We start from the raw sequence: 15,721 nt of genomic DNA, 5'->3' as shown, positions 1-15,721 counted from the left end.
AGATCACAAAACACCAAGAGAATGAGGCCAACTAAAGAACTAAAGAGTTTCACTCATCTTTCCTCCCAGTATTAAAAGTCAAGCTGTCACCTGAGTAGCTGCTCAACCATCCTAGCAAAAGAGATGGCTATGGACCCTTTTTTTATCTTACCTAGGGCAGAAATTAAGAGCCAACTATGATCATAATCACAATCTTGCTTTCCCTTGTTATGGATGCTTATGACAAAGTTTCTTCTTAATCTAGTCACAGATAATAACAAGCAAGCCCACTTTTTAATCGACAGGATAAGGAAACCCTCCCTCCTGTCCGCAGGTGTGCAGCCACCTGGGCACAGGAAACTTGCTTGGGAATGACTGACAATATAAATACTCTGTCAATCCACCCTGGGCCACAAGTTCCAGACCAAGTAGGGAATCTTCCAAAGGGCCTCCAGCAACACTGAGGGATTTCTCTTTACAGGTGAATGTCAGTAGGAGCTTAGGTTTACTCAAAGACTCCCAGGCAACTCAGATAGAGTTGAGATTCTGTAATACACAGTCATGGCACCATCCAAACGTGACTCCTAACGACCACCAGATATGCCCTATGCTTGAAGCAAGCAATTGATCAATTTCAAACCTGATTTACAGGATAATATCTCTTTGTTCTGGTCTGAGGACATTGTTCTCTTGTTGACAGTTTTGAAGTATATAGCTGTACTTCCTGAAATTTTATATATATATGTATTAGTCACTGCCTCCCTGTCTTCATTGACCATTCTATTCTTTAACCCTGACAAGGGAAGGTCACTGTTTGCCAATTATCGAATCTGATGGCCTTCTGCAAGGCCTCTTCTCTACTGCTCCACAGTATCTGAATGCAGATCACCTTCGCATTTAGACACCCTGCTCCCGCATTCTAGACTCTCATTTGTTGGATCTCTTTTCACCAAGGACAGATCATCAAACACTTCAAAACCAGCATTTAAAATTAAACTCTGACTTTTTAAAATTAAGGATATCCTTACTCTCCAAGTCAAAATCTCAGTCATCCATCTCCGCCCAGAATCTCTGTATTTGACTCTGCTCTATTCAACATGTTTGTTAATCAGTTGGATAAAACCAACAGGAGTATAATCAAATTGGTCCAGGGTACAAAACAATACGGGACACTGGATTTTAAAAAATAGTGTTCAGACAGATGTTGACAGGCTTAAGTAGATGAGATGAATGATTACTGTGAAATTGGAAACAATCTAAAGTCCTCAATTTAGGTTTTTAAAAAATAATAAACAGCTCTACAACTATTGTGAGGTGTGGTGGGTTAGCAGCAGCACATGTTAAAAAGATTTCGGTCTCACTGCAAACTCAGGGTGAATCTCCTGGCTGCAGGGGTGGAGGTGGGAGGACGCACTAGTATAATTTTATCTGCTTAATGACAAGGGCCAAAGGTTTTGATGCTGCCAGTCAGACCACACCCACAGAACAGAGCTTCCTATTGTTCAATAAGTACCAATGGGGAGGATCTGGAGAGGAACCAAAGGTTTCAGGACAAACCACAAGAAACACTGGATTCACCCCAGCCCACTTAACACTGGCAGCTCCAAAACCAATCTCTGATCCCAAGATCACAGGAGAGTGCAACCCAAATACCACACACAGACAGCAAACAGGCCCTGCAGACCTCACAAAGGTGCAGCAGCTCATGAAGCCAATGAAAGTGACAAAAGATCTGGCAGTCAAGCCATTTAATATGAACCAAAAGGTGGCCAAAGGAGAATGAGATGAATAAAAACGACAAAGAGAAGCTGGAGGTGGGGGTGGTGGGAGTTTCCAGACTAGTGCAACTAATTCTAGGGAAAAAACTTTCACTATGATCATGTCACTGAAGTCCAACATCAAGTGAAGACTGTCCTATGTGCATTATAGAATTTTGTCAGGAAAATTACACTGTCCCCCCAAAATGGACTCATCATTCTAAAATGAGTACTCAGAGCCCGACCAATATGATGAAACCCCGTCTCTACTAAAGAAAAAAAAATACAAAAATTAGCTGGGCTGTGGTGGCGTGTACCTGTAATCCCAGCTACTCAGGAGGTTGAGGCAGGAGAATCACTTGAACCCAAAAGGCAGAGGTTGCAGTGAGCCGAGATCGTGCCACTGCACTCCAGCCTGGGCGACAGAGAGAGACCATGTCTCTAAATAAATAAATAGATTCAAAATAAAATAAAATGAGTACTCAGGATGAAATTACTTTTATGTTTACAATTTGATATTTGTTTTTTCAAAATAAAGTCCCAACCAAACTTTTTTTCCACTTTGACTAGGAAATGTTGATCCCTGATTCACATGGATTAATGGCTAAGTGGCCTTTTTCTAGGACCAATCATTTTCAGATATTGAGAACATCCTCGTCACTATCCAGTCCAAAATTTTCAAACTGCAGCTATAAGGACGGTGAGATGATTTAAAACCATGTTTTGAAACAACAGAAGGTGAGAACACACACACAAAATGGGACCACACAGTTGTGTTAGAAGACTGAGGGCCTGTCATTGTGATATTTCTGAAAAGCCCATGAGTGCAGACCTAGGACCAGGCTGAAAATACTGTCATTTCCCCTCAATATCACAGAAAACTTTAACAACTGAAGTTGCCCCAAAAATTGATACTTTGTCTTAAGACACAGTGGGTTTCCATCACTAGAGGTGCTCTGCTGCCCTCCAGCCCCTGACCAACTGCCTCTTCTTTTCCCACTGCTGATCTACTCAGCTCCTGCCCACAGGGCTCTTACCACTGACCGCTTTACTCATTCAAGTCTCCATCGAGTCCCTGCTCTATGCCAGGCATGGTTCCAGCAACCAAGGATATGTCAATCAATAAATCGGAGCAAAACCTTTGCCCCTAAATTGCTTACATGGTAGAAAGTAAATTCTGTCATATTTTAAAGATAGCTATGGGAAAAGAAGGATATTGGTCAGAGTAAGGTAGACTAGGGAAAGAACTGAGAAGAGATTTTAAATAGGGTGGTCAAGACAGACCTCACTGAGAAGGTGACATCTGAGAAGCTTCATCAAGAGGACATGATAGAGTGAGTTCGAGGAAATGTCCTTGCCCTGCAGAGCTAATCAAGTGAGCACTAGCCTAATCCTATCCTTGCCATGTATTTCTAAGTCATTTACCCCCCGTTAGCCTTTATAGCTGTGCCCAAAGTAAGAGAAAGCAAAAACCAAGGAAAGCCCCAGGTCTGGGCCCAATGCCCACAGGCCTCCTCAGACACCTGGACCCAGGCTTTCCCCACTTCAGAGCAGAGCTCTTGCCAGCCGGTTCATTTATTGCTGCCACTTCTCACCCATGACCACCTGGCCTCCTGTGGAGTTTCCAGAGACAGCAAACTGCCTGCAGGATTCTTTTTCATTCAAATTGCATGTTGCTTGGTTTCTAAAAATTCTAAGAGTGGGTGGGCTGAAAGGTTTATTTCAGGAAACTGGCAGCCAGGGACTGCCACATTTGTTGGAATTCCAGGGCACAAAAGACATTTGGCAAGAGACAAAAAACACTCTTAAACATAACTCGGTTCTAATTTCCAGACTCCCAGGCATCAAAATACACAGAACTTCAGAAAAACACTCAGTAATCTTATTATTTTTCCCTAGTTCAAAGATAATGTCCACTTTGCAACTCTCTCTATGAGACAACTGTTCCTTTTGTTCCTTTTTTTTTTTTTTTTGAGATGGAGTCTCACTCTGTCGCCCAGGCTGGAGTGCAGTGGCGCAATCTGGGCTCACCGCAAGCTCTGCCTCCCGGGTTCATGCCATTCTCCTGCCTCAGCCTCCCGAGTAGCTGGGACTACAGGCGCCCGCCACCACGCCCGGCTAATTTTTCGTATTTTTAGTAGAGACGGGGTTTCACCGTGTTAGCCAGATGGTCTCGATCTCCTGACCTCGTGATCCGCCCGCCTCGGCCTCCCAAAGTGCTGGGATTACAGGCATGAGCCACCACGCCCGGCCTGACAACCGTTCCTTTTTCTAGTCCAAGAAGAACTGTTCTTTTGCCCAACAGCATTGAAGCACAAGGCAACGTGGCTTAAGCGTTTCCAGCTCTTGGTTCCTGGGAAAGATCAGAAAGATGAGAGCAGTCCCTTAACTAAAATCAGTCTATCTCCTTGGAAGTAGAGGCACTGGTATTGGTGAATTTTACACTAAATAGCATACTATACATTTCTGGGCTCACTTCAATAAGAACAGAGCCCTTCAAACAAATACTAAGTAGATTTCAAAAGTGTCAACAACCAAACCTCTAGAAAGAGAATGCAGTGACAGTATCTAGAAAACAATGCACACAACAAAAAGCCCCGGTGAGGTGCATATGCTCAGGGCCTCATTACTCTCGGGATTCAACTGAAGTGTAGTCAGTTTTAAAACCTTTTTTTTTCCTTTTAGTTTCTAAGGAGTTACTGTGTGAAGGCCACTGGGAATAACTTCAGCAGGGCTACTAGGAGACAGCTTAGTACTTTCACTCTTCCTGTAAGGATTGTTTGCAGGACCTCACTTCAGCCAGCTGGCGGAACAGAAGCATAGAACCTTAGCATTTTATGAACCAAAAAGGCCTCTGAGGTTCCCTACTCTTAGCCACCCTTGAGAATCTGCCACATTCGTGGCCTGGGTCCCTGGATCATAACCAGCTGGCACAGAGCAACAGGGGAGAGGGAGATAAAATCAGGGCCCTCACTGGCTGTGCATGTAATTCACAGGAAACTCTGAGTTGATAGAAAAGAAAGGTCAGTCCAGTAATGAGCTTCCAAGAAGCCTCCCTAGGAGAGGGATGGTGCTGTCAGCTGCTGCTGGTTCCTCCCTGAAGCCCTACCTGGGCTTCACGAGGGCAACACAACCAGGGTTTCTCAGGAGAGTCCTGGTGATGCCCACTGTCCAGGCACAGCTCTTAACAACATCCGATTTCACTCTTCAAAATGTCACCGTTTGTAGGCTAAATCACATGGTCTTTCTAAGGAAGGGTGACTGAGTTTCCAAGGGGAATACACTTTCCAGGGCCACCACTGCCCCCGGGATGTAGAGCATGCAAATTCCTAACATGTTCCTGTGTGCGCAGACGACAGAGGAAGCAGAGCATCGAGGCGGGGTACACACTGGAACCAGCCTGCCCGGGTTAGCATCTTAAGCCCTCACACTTAACAGCAGTGTTAAGTGTTCACTTCCTATTTGAAACAAAAATGAATATAAAAGTAATTGCTAGCAGGATTAATGAGATAACATGTAACATTTATAGAACAGTGCCTGGCAGTTACCCTGGGGCACTCTATGAATGTTTGCTAAGCAAACATAAATATGCAGTTCTATGTCTAACAGGTAAGTAAATTTCTATAAAGGGATGGTGAGGCAGGGGAGGAAAGCCCTTCTCAAAACAGTCTTTGGAATGCCCTTCCTACTCAAGGACCTCTCACTAACACAGAAACCCCTGTGCACGTGAGATTCTGGATGGTGCTGGATAGGGCCAGGGTGCTGGGGGTGGGAACAAGGCCACCCCTTAATTTCAGGTGGTTCATGATCAACCACGTGGCAAATTTATACACTGAAACCAGCTCAGGCAGAACAAAGAAACAAAGACAAATGTCCCAGGTTGCAGCCGGCAGTCAGAAGCCAGAAGCCACCAAATAGCTCCTTGGGTTGCTTTTATGCACTCAACCTGAAGAGAGCCATTTGCCACGGCACGTGCTCCACACCTGCGACTGCACATCCATGTATGTGATTCAGGACTTCAGAAGCATCACAGGTATTTATCAGAGCACCCCAACGGAGATGAAAAAAATCTCAAATATAAATCTCATACATAAAATTGCATGGATAAATGATGAAGAAATCTCCTTAACTCCTCAGAGAGACGCCTCTCCAGCACAAAGTGGTGGTACTTAGCATAATCATCATGTCAAAGTGGGTGACATCACACTGTCCCCTCTGAAACAATCATCTAATATTTGACTGTGAAAGTATCATCTTAGGCATTTAGGTTTCAGTTTTATATCACACTTCTGCCTTTAAGGTAGTTTCAACTTTGCAGACATGATCTGAACTCCTATTAAGAGGATACATTCCTGTGCAACGAAACAGCTATTTTGGAAAGAATGGAGTCATTGAGGCCGCCTAGGCTACATATAGGGCACAGAACCACTCAGACAGAAGGCTTGGGAGACATGGGTGGCACAAACTAGAATGAAAGAAACCCTAAATAATTTCATCAAGTGCCGATTAAAAAAGATTGCAGGGCCGGGCGCGGTGGCTCACGCTTGTAATCCCAGCACTTTGGGAGGCCGAGGTGGGTGGATCACGAGGTCAGGAGATCGAGACCACGGTGAAACCCCGTCTCTAGTAAAAATACAAAAAATTAGCCGGGCGTGGTGGCGGGCGCCTGTAGTCCCAGCTACTCGGAGAGGCTGAGGCAGGAGAATGGCGGGAACCCGGGAGGCGGAGCTTGCAGTGAGCCGAGATTGCGCCACTGCAGTCCAGCCTGGGCGACAGAACGAGACTCCGTCTCAAAAAAAAAAAAAAAAAAAAGATTGCAGGGCCAGGCGCGGTGGCTCACCCTGTAATCCTAGCACTTTGGGAGGCCGAGGCGGGCGGATCACCTGAGGTGAGGAGTTCGAGACCAGCCTGACCAACATGACGAAACCCCGTCTCTACTAAAAATACAAAAATTAGCCGGGCATGGTGGTGGGCGCCTGTAGTCCCTCCTACTGGGGGAGGCTGAAGCAGGAGAATAGCTTGAACCCAGGAGGCAGAGGTTGCAGTGAGCCAAGATCGCGCCATAGCACTCAAGCCTGGGCCACAGAATGCGACTCCATCTCAAAACTGAAGAAATAAACAAAAATAAAAAAGATTGCAAGTATAGGTACACACATTAAGGTACACACACATCTGTTTTCATGCAATTAGTGGTCTCTGATTCACTTCTTTGTTCTCTATGGTGAGTCACTCAGAGAATGTGATTCCTAAGGTTCTAAAATTCTGAATAAATGGAAAGAATGCAAGCAGAGGCACTCCACAAACACATTAAATACCAAGCTAGGGGGATATTTCTGAACAGAAACAGGAAGTCTCGGCTATGGCGGAGCCTGGAGCAAGGAGAAATTTGTCCACCAGCCTTCCTTTCAGGAAAACACTTTTCCTCCAACATTTTGTAATAATTACTGTTCAATAAAGGGCGAAGACAAACTAGTAATTTCCAGCACCAATCTCTATTAAGGAAGACAGTTTCACAACTTCCTAAAACAGAGGCATGGGACTCATTACCTATTTACTTTGACTTTATTAATTTAATGCAAATTTCCTTCAGAATAATGAAGCTAAGGAGAAAGTTGAACAAGCCCTGATTCAGACTGGACACCCCAGAATTCCTTTAGTTCGCATTTTAAGGAACCTGCTTTAGTGAGAAGTAGGTGGCCCCATCCGAGGATGCAATTTCACAGCCAGGAGCAGCCGCGGTCCCCGCCAGGGCTGCGGTCACGGGCGCTCGCACCCGGGAGCCGCTCAACAAGTTCCCCGCCGGCTTCGGCTCCGCACCCCGACCCAGCCAGGCTCTCCGCGGAATTTCCTCCCCGCACCTAAAGGCTGCACTTCATTTTCACACGCGGGAACGCCTCTTCCCGCTGCTCACCTCCACAACTCCCAGCACTCCCGCGACACTTCCCCACAGTCCCCTCCGCACGCTCCCCTCACCCCGGCTCGGCACCCATCCTTTCCTAACCCCGAACTGCCCGGCGCCCCGGGCTCTCCGCGCCTGCGCCGCGCCCGAGGACCACCGCCGCCCATCCCGGGGTCCATCCGATCCTCGGCCCTCCGCGGCGGCGAGAGGGGGCGGACGGTGCACAAAGGTCACCCCGAGCTAACGGAGGCGGCCGGCGCGGGAAACGCGCTCACCCGCAGGGTGGGGGCGGGGTGCGAAAACCGAAGAAACGACGGAAGGCGCGGACCGGGGCGGGAGCCTCCGCGTCACCAGGGTCCCGCACTTCCCAGCTCCGGGAGGCGCGCAGGGCTGTGGCTCCCCGTCGCTCCACCGTCTGCGCTCTCAGGCAAGGTCCTCCGGGGCGCCTCGGAACTGCTCGCCCCCAGCCGCCAGCATGGTGGGCGCCGCGCCTCCGGCAGCGCCCGGTCCCCGGCCCCTACCTCCAAGAGCAGCCAGAGCAGCAGCGCCGCCACCTTCGCAGGCTGGCGCCTCATGGCTCCTCGCGTCCTCTCCAGCGCGCCCGGACGCCGGGTCGCAGGCGCGGTTCTTGACTCGGCCCCGGCGCGGGGCGGGCTGGCAGACTGGAGCCGGGAGCCGTCCCGGCGAGGGCTGGGGGGCCGGCTGGGAGCGGGCGGGAGCCGGGGCGCGCCGCGCAGCCCTCGCCGCGCTCCGCCCCCGGCCGCCGCTCGCTCCCGACACGCCCGGCCGGGCGCGCGCCCGCGGGCTCCCGGAACCCTAGGCCTGGCCTGGGGCGCGGCTGCTGGGCGCAAGGCCCGCGACGCTGAGGTGCGCGCGCCCCGGGCGGGAGGAGGCGCTGCACCGCCTGACAAATGGGAGGGGGAATGCCAGGCTCTCCCTTCCCGAGGGAGGTCGTCCTGTCGCCCTTGACTACACCCAGGAAGGCTTTTAAAAGAAGCAGAGTCTCCGCGGGGCGAAGCTTGTTCCCTGAGAGGTGGCCGCAGACGAACCCACTGCTCAGTGTGGCATCCCGAAGCCGCTGCGCTCCTGGCTCTCCCCGCTGTTCCTGCGCGCAGCTGGGGCAGTGCCCCCACACCCACGCGTGTTGGGAAGGCCGGCCTGGGAGTGGGAAGGCCCACCGAAATAGATGGTCCCCACACCTCACTGCTCCCTTGGATGTGGCTATTTTTTATGCCAGTGTCCTCCTGCGCTGACCCTACTTGAACTTGACCGCAACCGCCCCGCCTTGCAGGCCACCCTCCCGCAGCAGAAAACTGCAGAGCTCGCGCTGTCCTCGCCTCCGCTGACCCCACCTCCATGTCCTCGCAGACACTATTTTTTCACAACACAGCTCAGATCCCACCTTCTTCATGAGGTTATTCAACAAACACTATTAAACTTGTAAGATGTACCAGATCCTGAGTTGGAGGCCGAGAGGAGGACAAGAAAACTGCTCCCATAGCCTAGAGGGAGGGAGAGTCACTTAAACCACCTGATGCAGAATGCTGAGTGCGGAGACCAGGAGGTGGGTGCATCACAGAGGGGCATAAAGGACATGAACTGCGCAGCACAGGAAGTGGAAGGAGGGGGTCACACAAACAGATGTCACCCGAGGCAAGTCCCCTACTCTTTCCCAGCTTTCAAAGCCTCATTTGATTAACATAGAGCATGCACCACCTGACTATACCTGTCAGAGCCAGAACTTGCAAGTAAGACAGAAACAATGCCTATGGCCTTCAGTCATGCTAAGGCACCTGTCTGATAAGACTGCCAAACGCCATTGAACTCTAGTAATTTTGATTTACTATTTACAATGAGGACATTTTACAACTCTTTCTAATGGAAAAGTTAACTTGTAGAAAACTAAGCTGAAAGGTTGTTGTGTGTTAGCAAGACAAATGTTTTTCCAGTGGGGATAGAAGTGATCTCGTCCTGTAAAAATGCAAATGGGCCAGGCAGGGTGGCTCATGCCTATCATCCCAGCAGTCTGGGAAGCTGAGGTGTGAGAATTACTTGAGCCCAGGAGTTTGCCAACCCCAGCCTGGGCAACATAGAAAGACCCTGTCTCCATTAAAACGTGTGTGTGTGTATAAGACAAATGACCCCTGCTTAAGGTGAGAATCATAACCAGCTTCCTATCTGATTGAGCCACTTCATTCCCAGCATTTCCTTTCTCTTTTCTCCCCGCTTTTGACTGTGTGTGTAGGTCAGTTGCCTGCATTCGCCTTTGAAGCACCTTTGTCATCCCACTGTTTCCATCATTAATGGGTTAAAATGGAACTTTGACATGTGTCCACGATGTATTCGTGTGCAAATTGTGGTTCTGTTGCATTGTGAGCAACCTACTAGTGTCTGACATAACCTCCCTCCTGCATCTCTATCTCTGCCTAGAAGATTGTTTTGCTGAGCTCGACTTCCTGTAATTTGTGCAAATTTTTTTCCAAGTATAAAATTAGAACTGTGACTCTGCTTTCACCTCAGTCTGATACCTCTCCTGTGTGCTCTCTGTTTGGTCCTGAATGATGTGGTAGTTGCTTGGCATGGTTGGAGGATGGGGTGTAGGCTAACCAGCCAGGCTGTTTCCTTGAGCACAAATTATAAGGGCATCAGATACCACTGAAAAAGTTACAAGATAAAGCTGCATTCACTAGAACAGTGGTTAGAGTGTGACTTGGGGTTAGAAGAAAGTTCTTGATGAGTTGTTTGGGGCAGGACTGGACATGTCCTGGTCTACTCAGCTGCCCCTGAGGAGTAAGGACCCAGAGCCTGGGGCATGTGTGTTGGCAAAGGAAACAAATAAGAGAGAGACTGGGCTTGACCTGTAGCTTCCCTGCAAAACTGTGGAGTCTACATGAATGATGAACATGTATTTTATTTATCCAATAAATATTTATGTACATCTGTTTTGGGTCAGGCTCTATTCTGGACATTTCGGATACAGCCCTGAATAAAATAGACAAAGCAGTGGCATAAAAGGCAGAGTGGCTGCTGTCATGCAGATTTCAATCTAGTGAGGGGTAACAGAGAATAGAATAAATAAATAAATAAGTATGTATATAAGTGCCAGAAAGAAAAACAAATTAAGTGAAGCATTTGGAAGGTAAGACTGAGTGTAATTAAAAATACAAGGGTCGGCCAGATGCAGTGGCTCATGCCTGTAATCCCAGTACTTTGGGAAGCCGAGGTGGGCAGATCACCTGAGGTCGGGAGTTCGAGACCAGCCTGACCAACATGGAGAAACCCTGTCTCTACTGAAAATACAAAATTAGCCGGGCATGGTAGTGCATGCCTGTAATTCCAGCTACTCGGGAGGCTGAGGCAGGAGAATCGTTTGAACCTGGGAGGCAGAGGGTTTGGTGAGCCGAGATCCCACCATTGCACTCCAGCCTGGGCAACAAGAGCTAAACTCCATCTCAAAAAAAAAAAAAAAAAAAAAAAATAGGAGGGCCAGGCCAGGCCGCTATGGCAAATTGCCAGGAGCAGAGACCCAAAGGTAGGAAAGGGGGCAAAGCAAGACTATTAATCAAAGCTTTGAGGCAGGAAAAACGGGCCTGAGGAATTTCCTGACAGGATCGGTGAGGCTGGAGCTCTATGCTCCCTTATCAGGGGTAGAACCTGAATTCAAAGAAGAAATAGATGCTCAGATTTGTAGCCCATTATAAGGATCTTGGATTTAGTTCTGAAAGAAATGGGCTGTCATTTGAGGAATTTGAGCTGAAAAGTCACGTAATCTGGCTTAAGCCTTCAAAGCATCAGCCCTAGTGCTGTGTAGAAAACAGACTAGGGCAGGGTTGGGAAGGGTGGAGGGAAGGGCAGAGGCTGGAAAAGCAGTGAGGAGATGGATGTGATGTTGATACCAGTGGGCTAGGGGAGGTCCCCCAAATGCCAGGGGAATCTTGACTTCAGCCGGTGTCCAGGCTCTTGACACCATCGCAAGAAGGAATTCAAGGATGAGTCAAAAATAGTGAAAGTATGATTTATGGCAAAGCAAAAAGCACTCAAGAAAGCAATTGCTGGCATACTCAAGAGAGAGTTGTGCAAATGGAGTTTGGGGCTACTACCTTTATGGGTTTCTTTAATCAAGAGGTGGAATATTCATGAAAATTTCTGGGAAAAGGTGGAGAGTTCTTGGAACTGTGATGCAACCCATTTGTACACCAAATATGGGTGTTCTTGGAACTGTTATGGCACTGGTGAGTGTGTGATTTAGTATGTTAATGAGTGTATAATGAAGTCCTAGGTGAAACCTGGGTCAAACCCAGTGCTATGTTGGATCTAGTCAGTCTTAGCCAGCTTGGTCAACACCTTCGTTTTTCAGGGTCTTAACATAGCCTCTAGTCATGTGAAACTGCTCCCTGGAATTTTTTATTCTCCTGTGATCACCCTGTTTTATTCTTGTGTCAGTGTGGTCCTTGTGCCAACAGAAAAGAGTCAACTTTTGTAAAATATTTGAAGAGATTTATTCTGAGGTAAATATGAGTGGCCAAAGCCCAAGTCACAGTCTCAAGAGGTCCTGAGAACATGTGCCTAAGGTAGTCGGGTTGCAACTTGATTTTATACATTTTAGGAGGACAGAAGTTACAGGCAGACATCAATCAATACATGTAAGGTGTACATTGGTTTGGTCTGGAAAGGCAGGAAAACTTGAACTGGGGATTAGGGGGCCTTCCAGGACATAGATATTTTCAAAGATTTTCTGTTTGGCAATTGGTTGAAAAAGTTAAATTATTATCTAAAGACCTGGAAATAACAGAAAGTCGTGTCTGGGTTAAGATGAGGCTTGTCCCACCTGCTGTCCCATCATTGCCTGAACTAGTTTTTTAGGTTTCCTTTGGGATTCCCTTGGCTGAGAGGAGGGATCCATTCAGTTAGTTGGAGTCTTAGAATTTTATTTCTGATTTACACTTAGACTCCCTAGTGTCTGGATTCAGCACTCTATATCATAGTTGTTTAAGTGGCTATTTCTCCATTTAGATTCCAGGCAAGGGATGAGGTGACTTGTTGTGTTAAATCAAGTTTAGCCTAAAGTTCCTACATGTTTAAGTTCAACCGAAAGATTTTTCTGTTCATGGTGAACTATAACAAGTGGAGGTGGAAACAAATGATAGCCTACACTTGTGCCAATCAACAAGTTTTGGCCAATCAAATGTAGCCAAGTGTTCAAACTGTGTTCAAATAAGGCAAACGCTGAGTTGCAGCCAATCCAGCAGTTTCTGTACCTCACTTCTGTTTTCTGTAGATCACTTTCCTTTTTCTATCCATAAATCTTCCACCATGTGGCTGCGCTGGAGTCTCTGGGCCTACCCTGCGTCAGAAGGCCGCCTGATTCACAAATTGTTCATTGCTCAATTAAACTCATTTAAATTTAATTTGACTTCAGTTTTTGTTTTTGTTTTATTTATTATTATTATACTTTAAGTTCTAGGGTACATATGCACAATGTGCAGGTTTGTTATATATGTATACATGTGCCATGTTGGTGTGCTGCGCCCGTTAAATCGTCATTTACATTAGGTATATCTCCTAATGCTATCCCTCCCCACTCCCCCCACCCCACGACAGGCCCCGGTGTGTGATGTTCCCCTTCCTGTGTCCAAGTGTTCTCATTGTTCAATTTCCACCTATGAGTGAGAACATTTGGTTTTCTGTCCTTGCGATAGTTTGCTAAGAATGATGGTTTCCAGCTTCATCCATGTCCCTACAAAGGACGTGAACTCATCCTTTTTAATGGCTGCATAGTATTCCATGGTGTATATGTGCCACATTTTCTTAATCCAGTCTGTCATTGATGGACATTTGGTTTGGTTCCAAGTCTTTGCTATTGTGAATAGTGCTGCAAGAAACATATGTGTGCATGTGTCTTTATAGCAGCATGATTTATAATCCTTTGGGTATATGCCCAGTAATGGGATGGCTGAGTGAAATGGTTTTTCTAGTTCTAGATCCTTGAGGAATTGCCACACTGTCTTCTACAATGGTTTAACTAGTTTACAGTCCCACCAACAGTGTAAAAGCATTCCTATTTCTCCGCATTCTCTCCAGCACCTGTTGTTTCCTGACTTTTTAATGATGGCCATTCTAACTGGTGTGAGATGGTATCTCATTGTGGTTCTGATTTGCATTTCTCTGATGGCCAGTGATGATGAGCATTTTTTCTTGTGTCTCTTGGCTGCATAAATGTCTTCTTTTGAGAAGTGTCTGCTCATATCCTTTGCCCACTTTTTGATGGGGTTGTTTGATTTTTTCTTGTAAATTTGTTTAAGTCCTTTGTAGATTCTGGATATTAGCCCTTTGTCAGATGGGTAGATTGTAAAAATTCTCTCCCATTCTGTAGGTTGCCTGTTCACTCTGATGGTAGTTTCTTTGGCTGTGCAGAAGCTCTTTAGTTTAATTAGATCCCATTTGTCAATTTCGGCTTTTGTTGTCATTGCTTTTGGTGTTTTAGTCATGAAGTCCTTGCCCATGCCTATGGCCTGAATGGTATTGCTTAGGTTTTCTTCTAGGGTTTTTATGGTTTTAGGTCTTACGTTTAAGTCTTTAATCCATCTTGAATTAATTTTTGTATAAGGTGTAAGGAAGGGATCCAGTTTCAGCTTTCTACATATGGCTAGCCATTTATTAAATGCGAATCCTTTCCCCATTTCTTGTTTTTGTCAGGTTTGTCAAAGATCAGATAGTTGTAGATGTGTGGTATTATTTCCGAGGGCTCTGTTCTATTCCATTGGTCTATATCTCTGTTTTGGCACTAGTATCAAGCTGTTTTGATTACTGGAGCCTTGTAGTATAATTTGAAGTCAGGTAGCATGATGCCTCCAGCTTTGTTCTTTTGGCTTAGGGTTGTCTTGGCAATGTGGGCTCTTTTTTGGTTCCATATGAACTTTAAAGTAGTTTTTTCCAATTCTATGAAAAGAGTCGTTGGTAGCTTGATGGGGATGGCATTGAACCTATAAATTACCTTGGGTAGTATGGCCATTTTCACGATATTGATTCTTCCTATCCATGAGCATAGAATGTTCTTCCATTTGTTTGTGTCCTGTTTTATTTCATTGAGCAGTGGTTTGTAGTTCTCCTTGAAGAGGTCCTTCACATCCCTTGTAAATTGGATTCCTAGGTATTTTATTCTCTGAAGCAATTGTGAATGGGAGTTCACTCATGATTTGTCTCTCTGTCTGTTATTGGTGTATAGGAATGCTTGTGATTTTTGCACATTGATTTTTTATCCTGAGACTTTGCTGAAGTTGCTTATCAGCTTAAGGAGATTTTGGGCTGAGACAGTGGGGTTTTCTAAATATACAGTCATGTCATCTGAAAACAAGGACAATTTGACTTCTTCTTTTCCTAATTGAATACCCTTTATTTCTTTCTCTTGCCTGATTGCCCTGGCCAGAACTTCCAATACTATGTTGAATAGGAGTGGTGAGAGAGGGCATCCCTGTCTTGTGCCAGTTTTCAAAGGGAATGCTTCCAGTTTTTGCCCATTCAGTATGACACTGGCTGTGGGTTTGTCATAAATAGAGCTTATTATTTTGAGATACATCCCATCAATACCTAGTTTATTGAGAGTTTTTAGCATGAAGGGCTGTTGAATTTTGTCAAAGGCCTTTTCTGCATCTATTGAGATAATCATGTGGTTTTTGTCTTTGGTTCTGTTTATATGATGGATTATGTTTCTTGATTTGTGTATGTTGAATCAGGCTTGCATCCCAGGGATGAAGCCAAATTGACTGTGGTGGATAAGCTTTTTGATGTGCTGCTGGATTCGGTTTGCCAGTATTTTATTGAGGATTTTTGCATCAATGTTCATCAGGGATATTGGTCTAAAATTCTCTTTTTCTGTTGTGTCTCTGCCAGGCTTTGGTATCAGTATGATGCTGGCCTCATAAAATGAATTAGGGAGGATTCCCTCTTTTTCTGTTGATTTGAATAGTTTCAGAAGGAATGGTACCAGCAACTCTTTATACCTCTGGTAGAATTTGGCTGTGAATCCATCTCGTCCTGGACTTTTTTCGGTTGGTAGGCTATTAATTATTGCCTCAATTTCAGAATC

General features: G+C 46.2%; 1 protein-coding gene across 8 annotated transcripts in view; it reads right to left on the bottom strand.

The window, feature by feature from the left end:
- The window catches only part of VOPP1 (VOPP1 WW domain binding protein), a 103,155-nt gene extending 94,162 nt beyond the window's left edge, over positions 1–8,993 (bottom strand). For 3 of the 8 annotated variants that reach the window (XR_010113522.1, XR_010113521.1, XR_008660123.2), the window contains exon 1: positions 8,157–8,993. Coding sequence is in view for 5 of the 8 variants with exons in the window: in XM_055293109.2 (XP_055149084.1) it covers positions 8,157–8,210 (54 nt within the window). In the remaining 3 variants the exon portion in view is untranslated. The remainder of the gene's footprint in view (positions 1–8,156) is intronic. The other 5 variants (XM_055293106.2, XM_055293107.2, XM_055293105.2 and 2 more) reach the window with 3 other exon arrangements.
- Positions 8,994–15,721: the final 6,728 nt, after the last annotated feature.

The sequence above is a fragment of the Symphalangus syndactylus genome, chromosome 9 (genome assembly GCF_028878055.3).
Source record: "Symphalangus syndactylus isolate Jambi chromosome 9, NHGRI_mSymSyn1-v2.1_pri, whole genome shotgun sequence".
Taxonomy (NCBI): domain Eukaryota; kingdom Metazoa; phylum Chordata; class Mammalia; order Primates; family Hylobatidae; genus Symphalangus; species Symphalangus syndactylus.
This window is presented reverse-complemented; position numbering and strand designations above follow the sequence as displayed.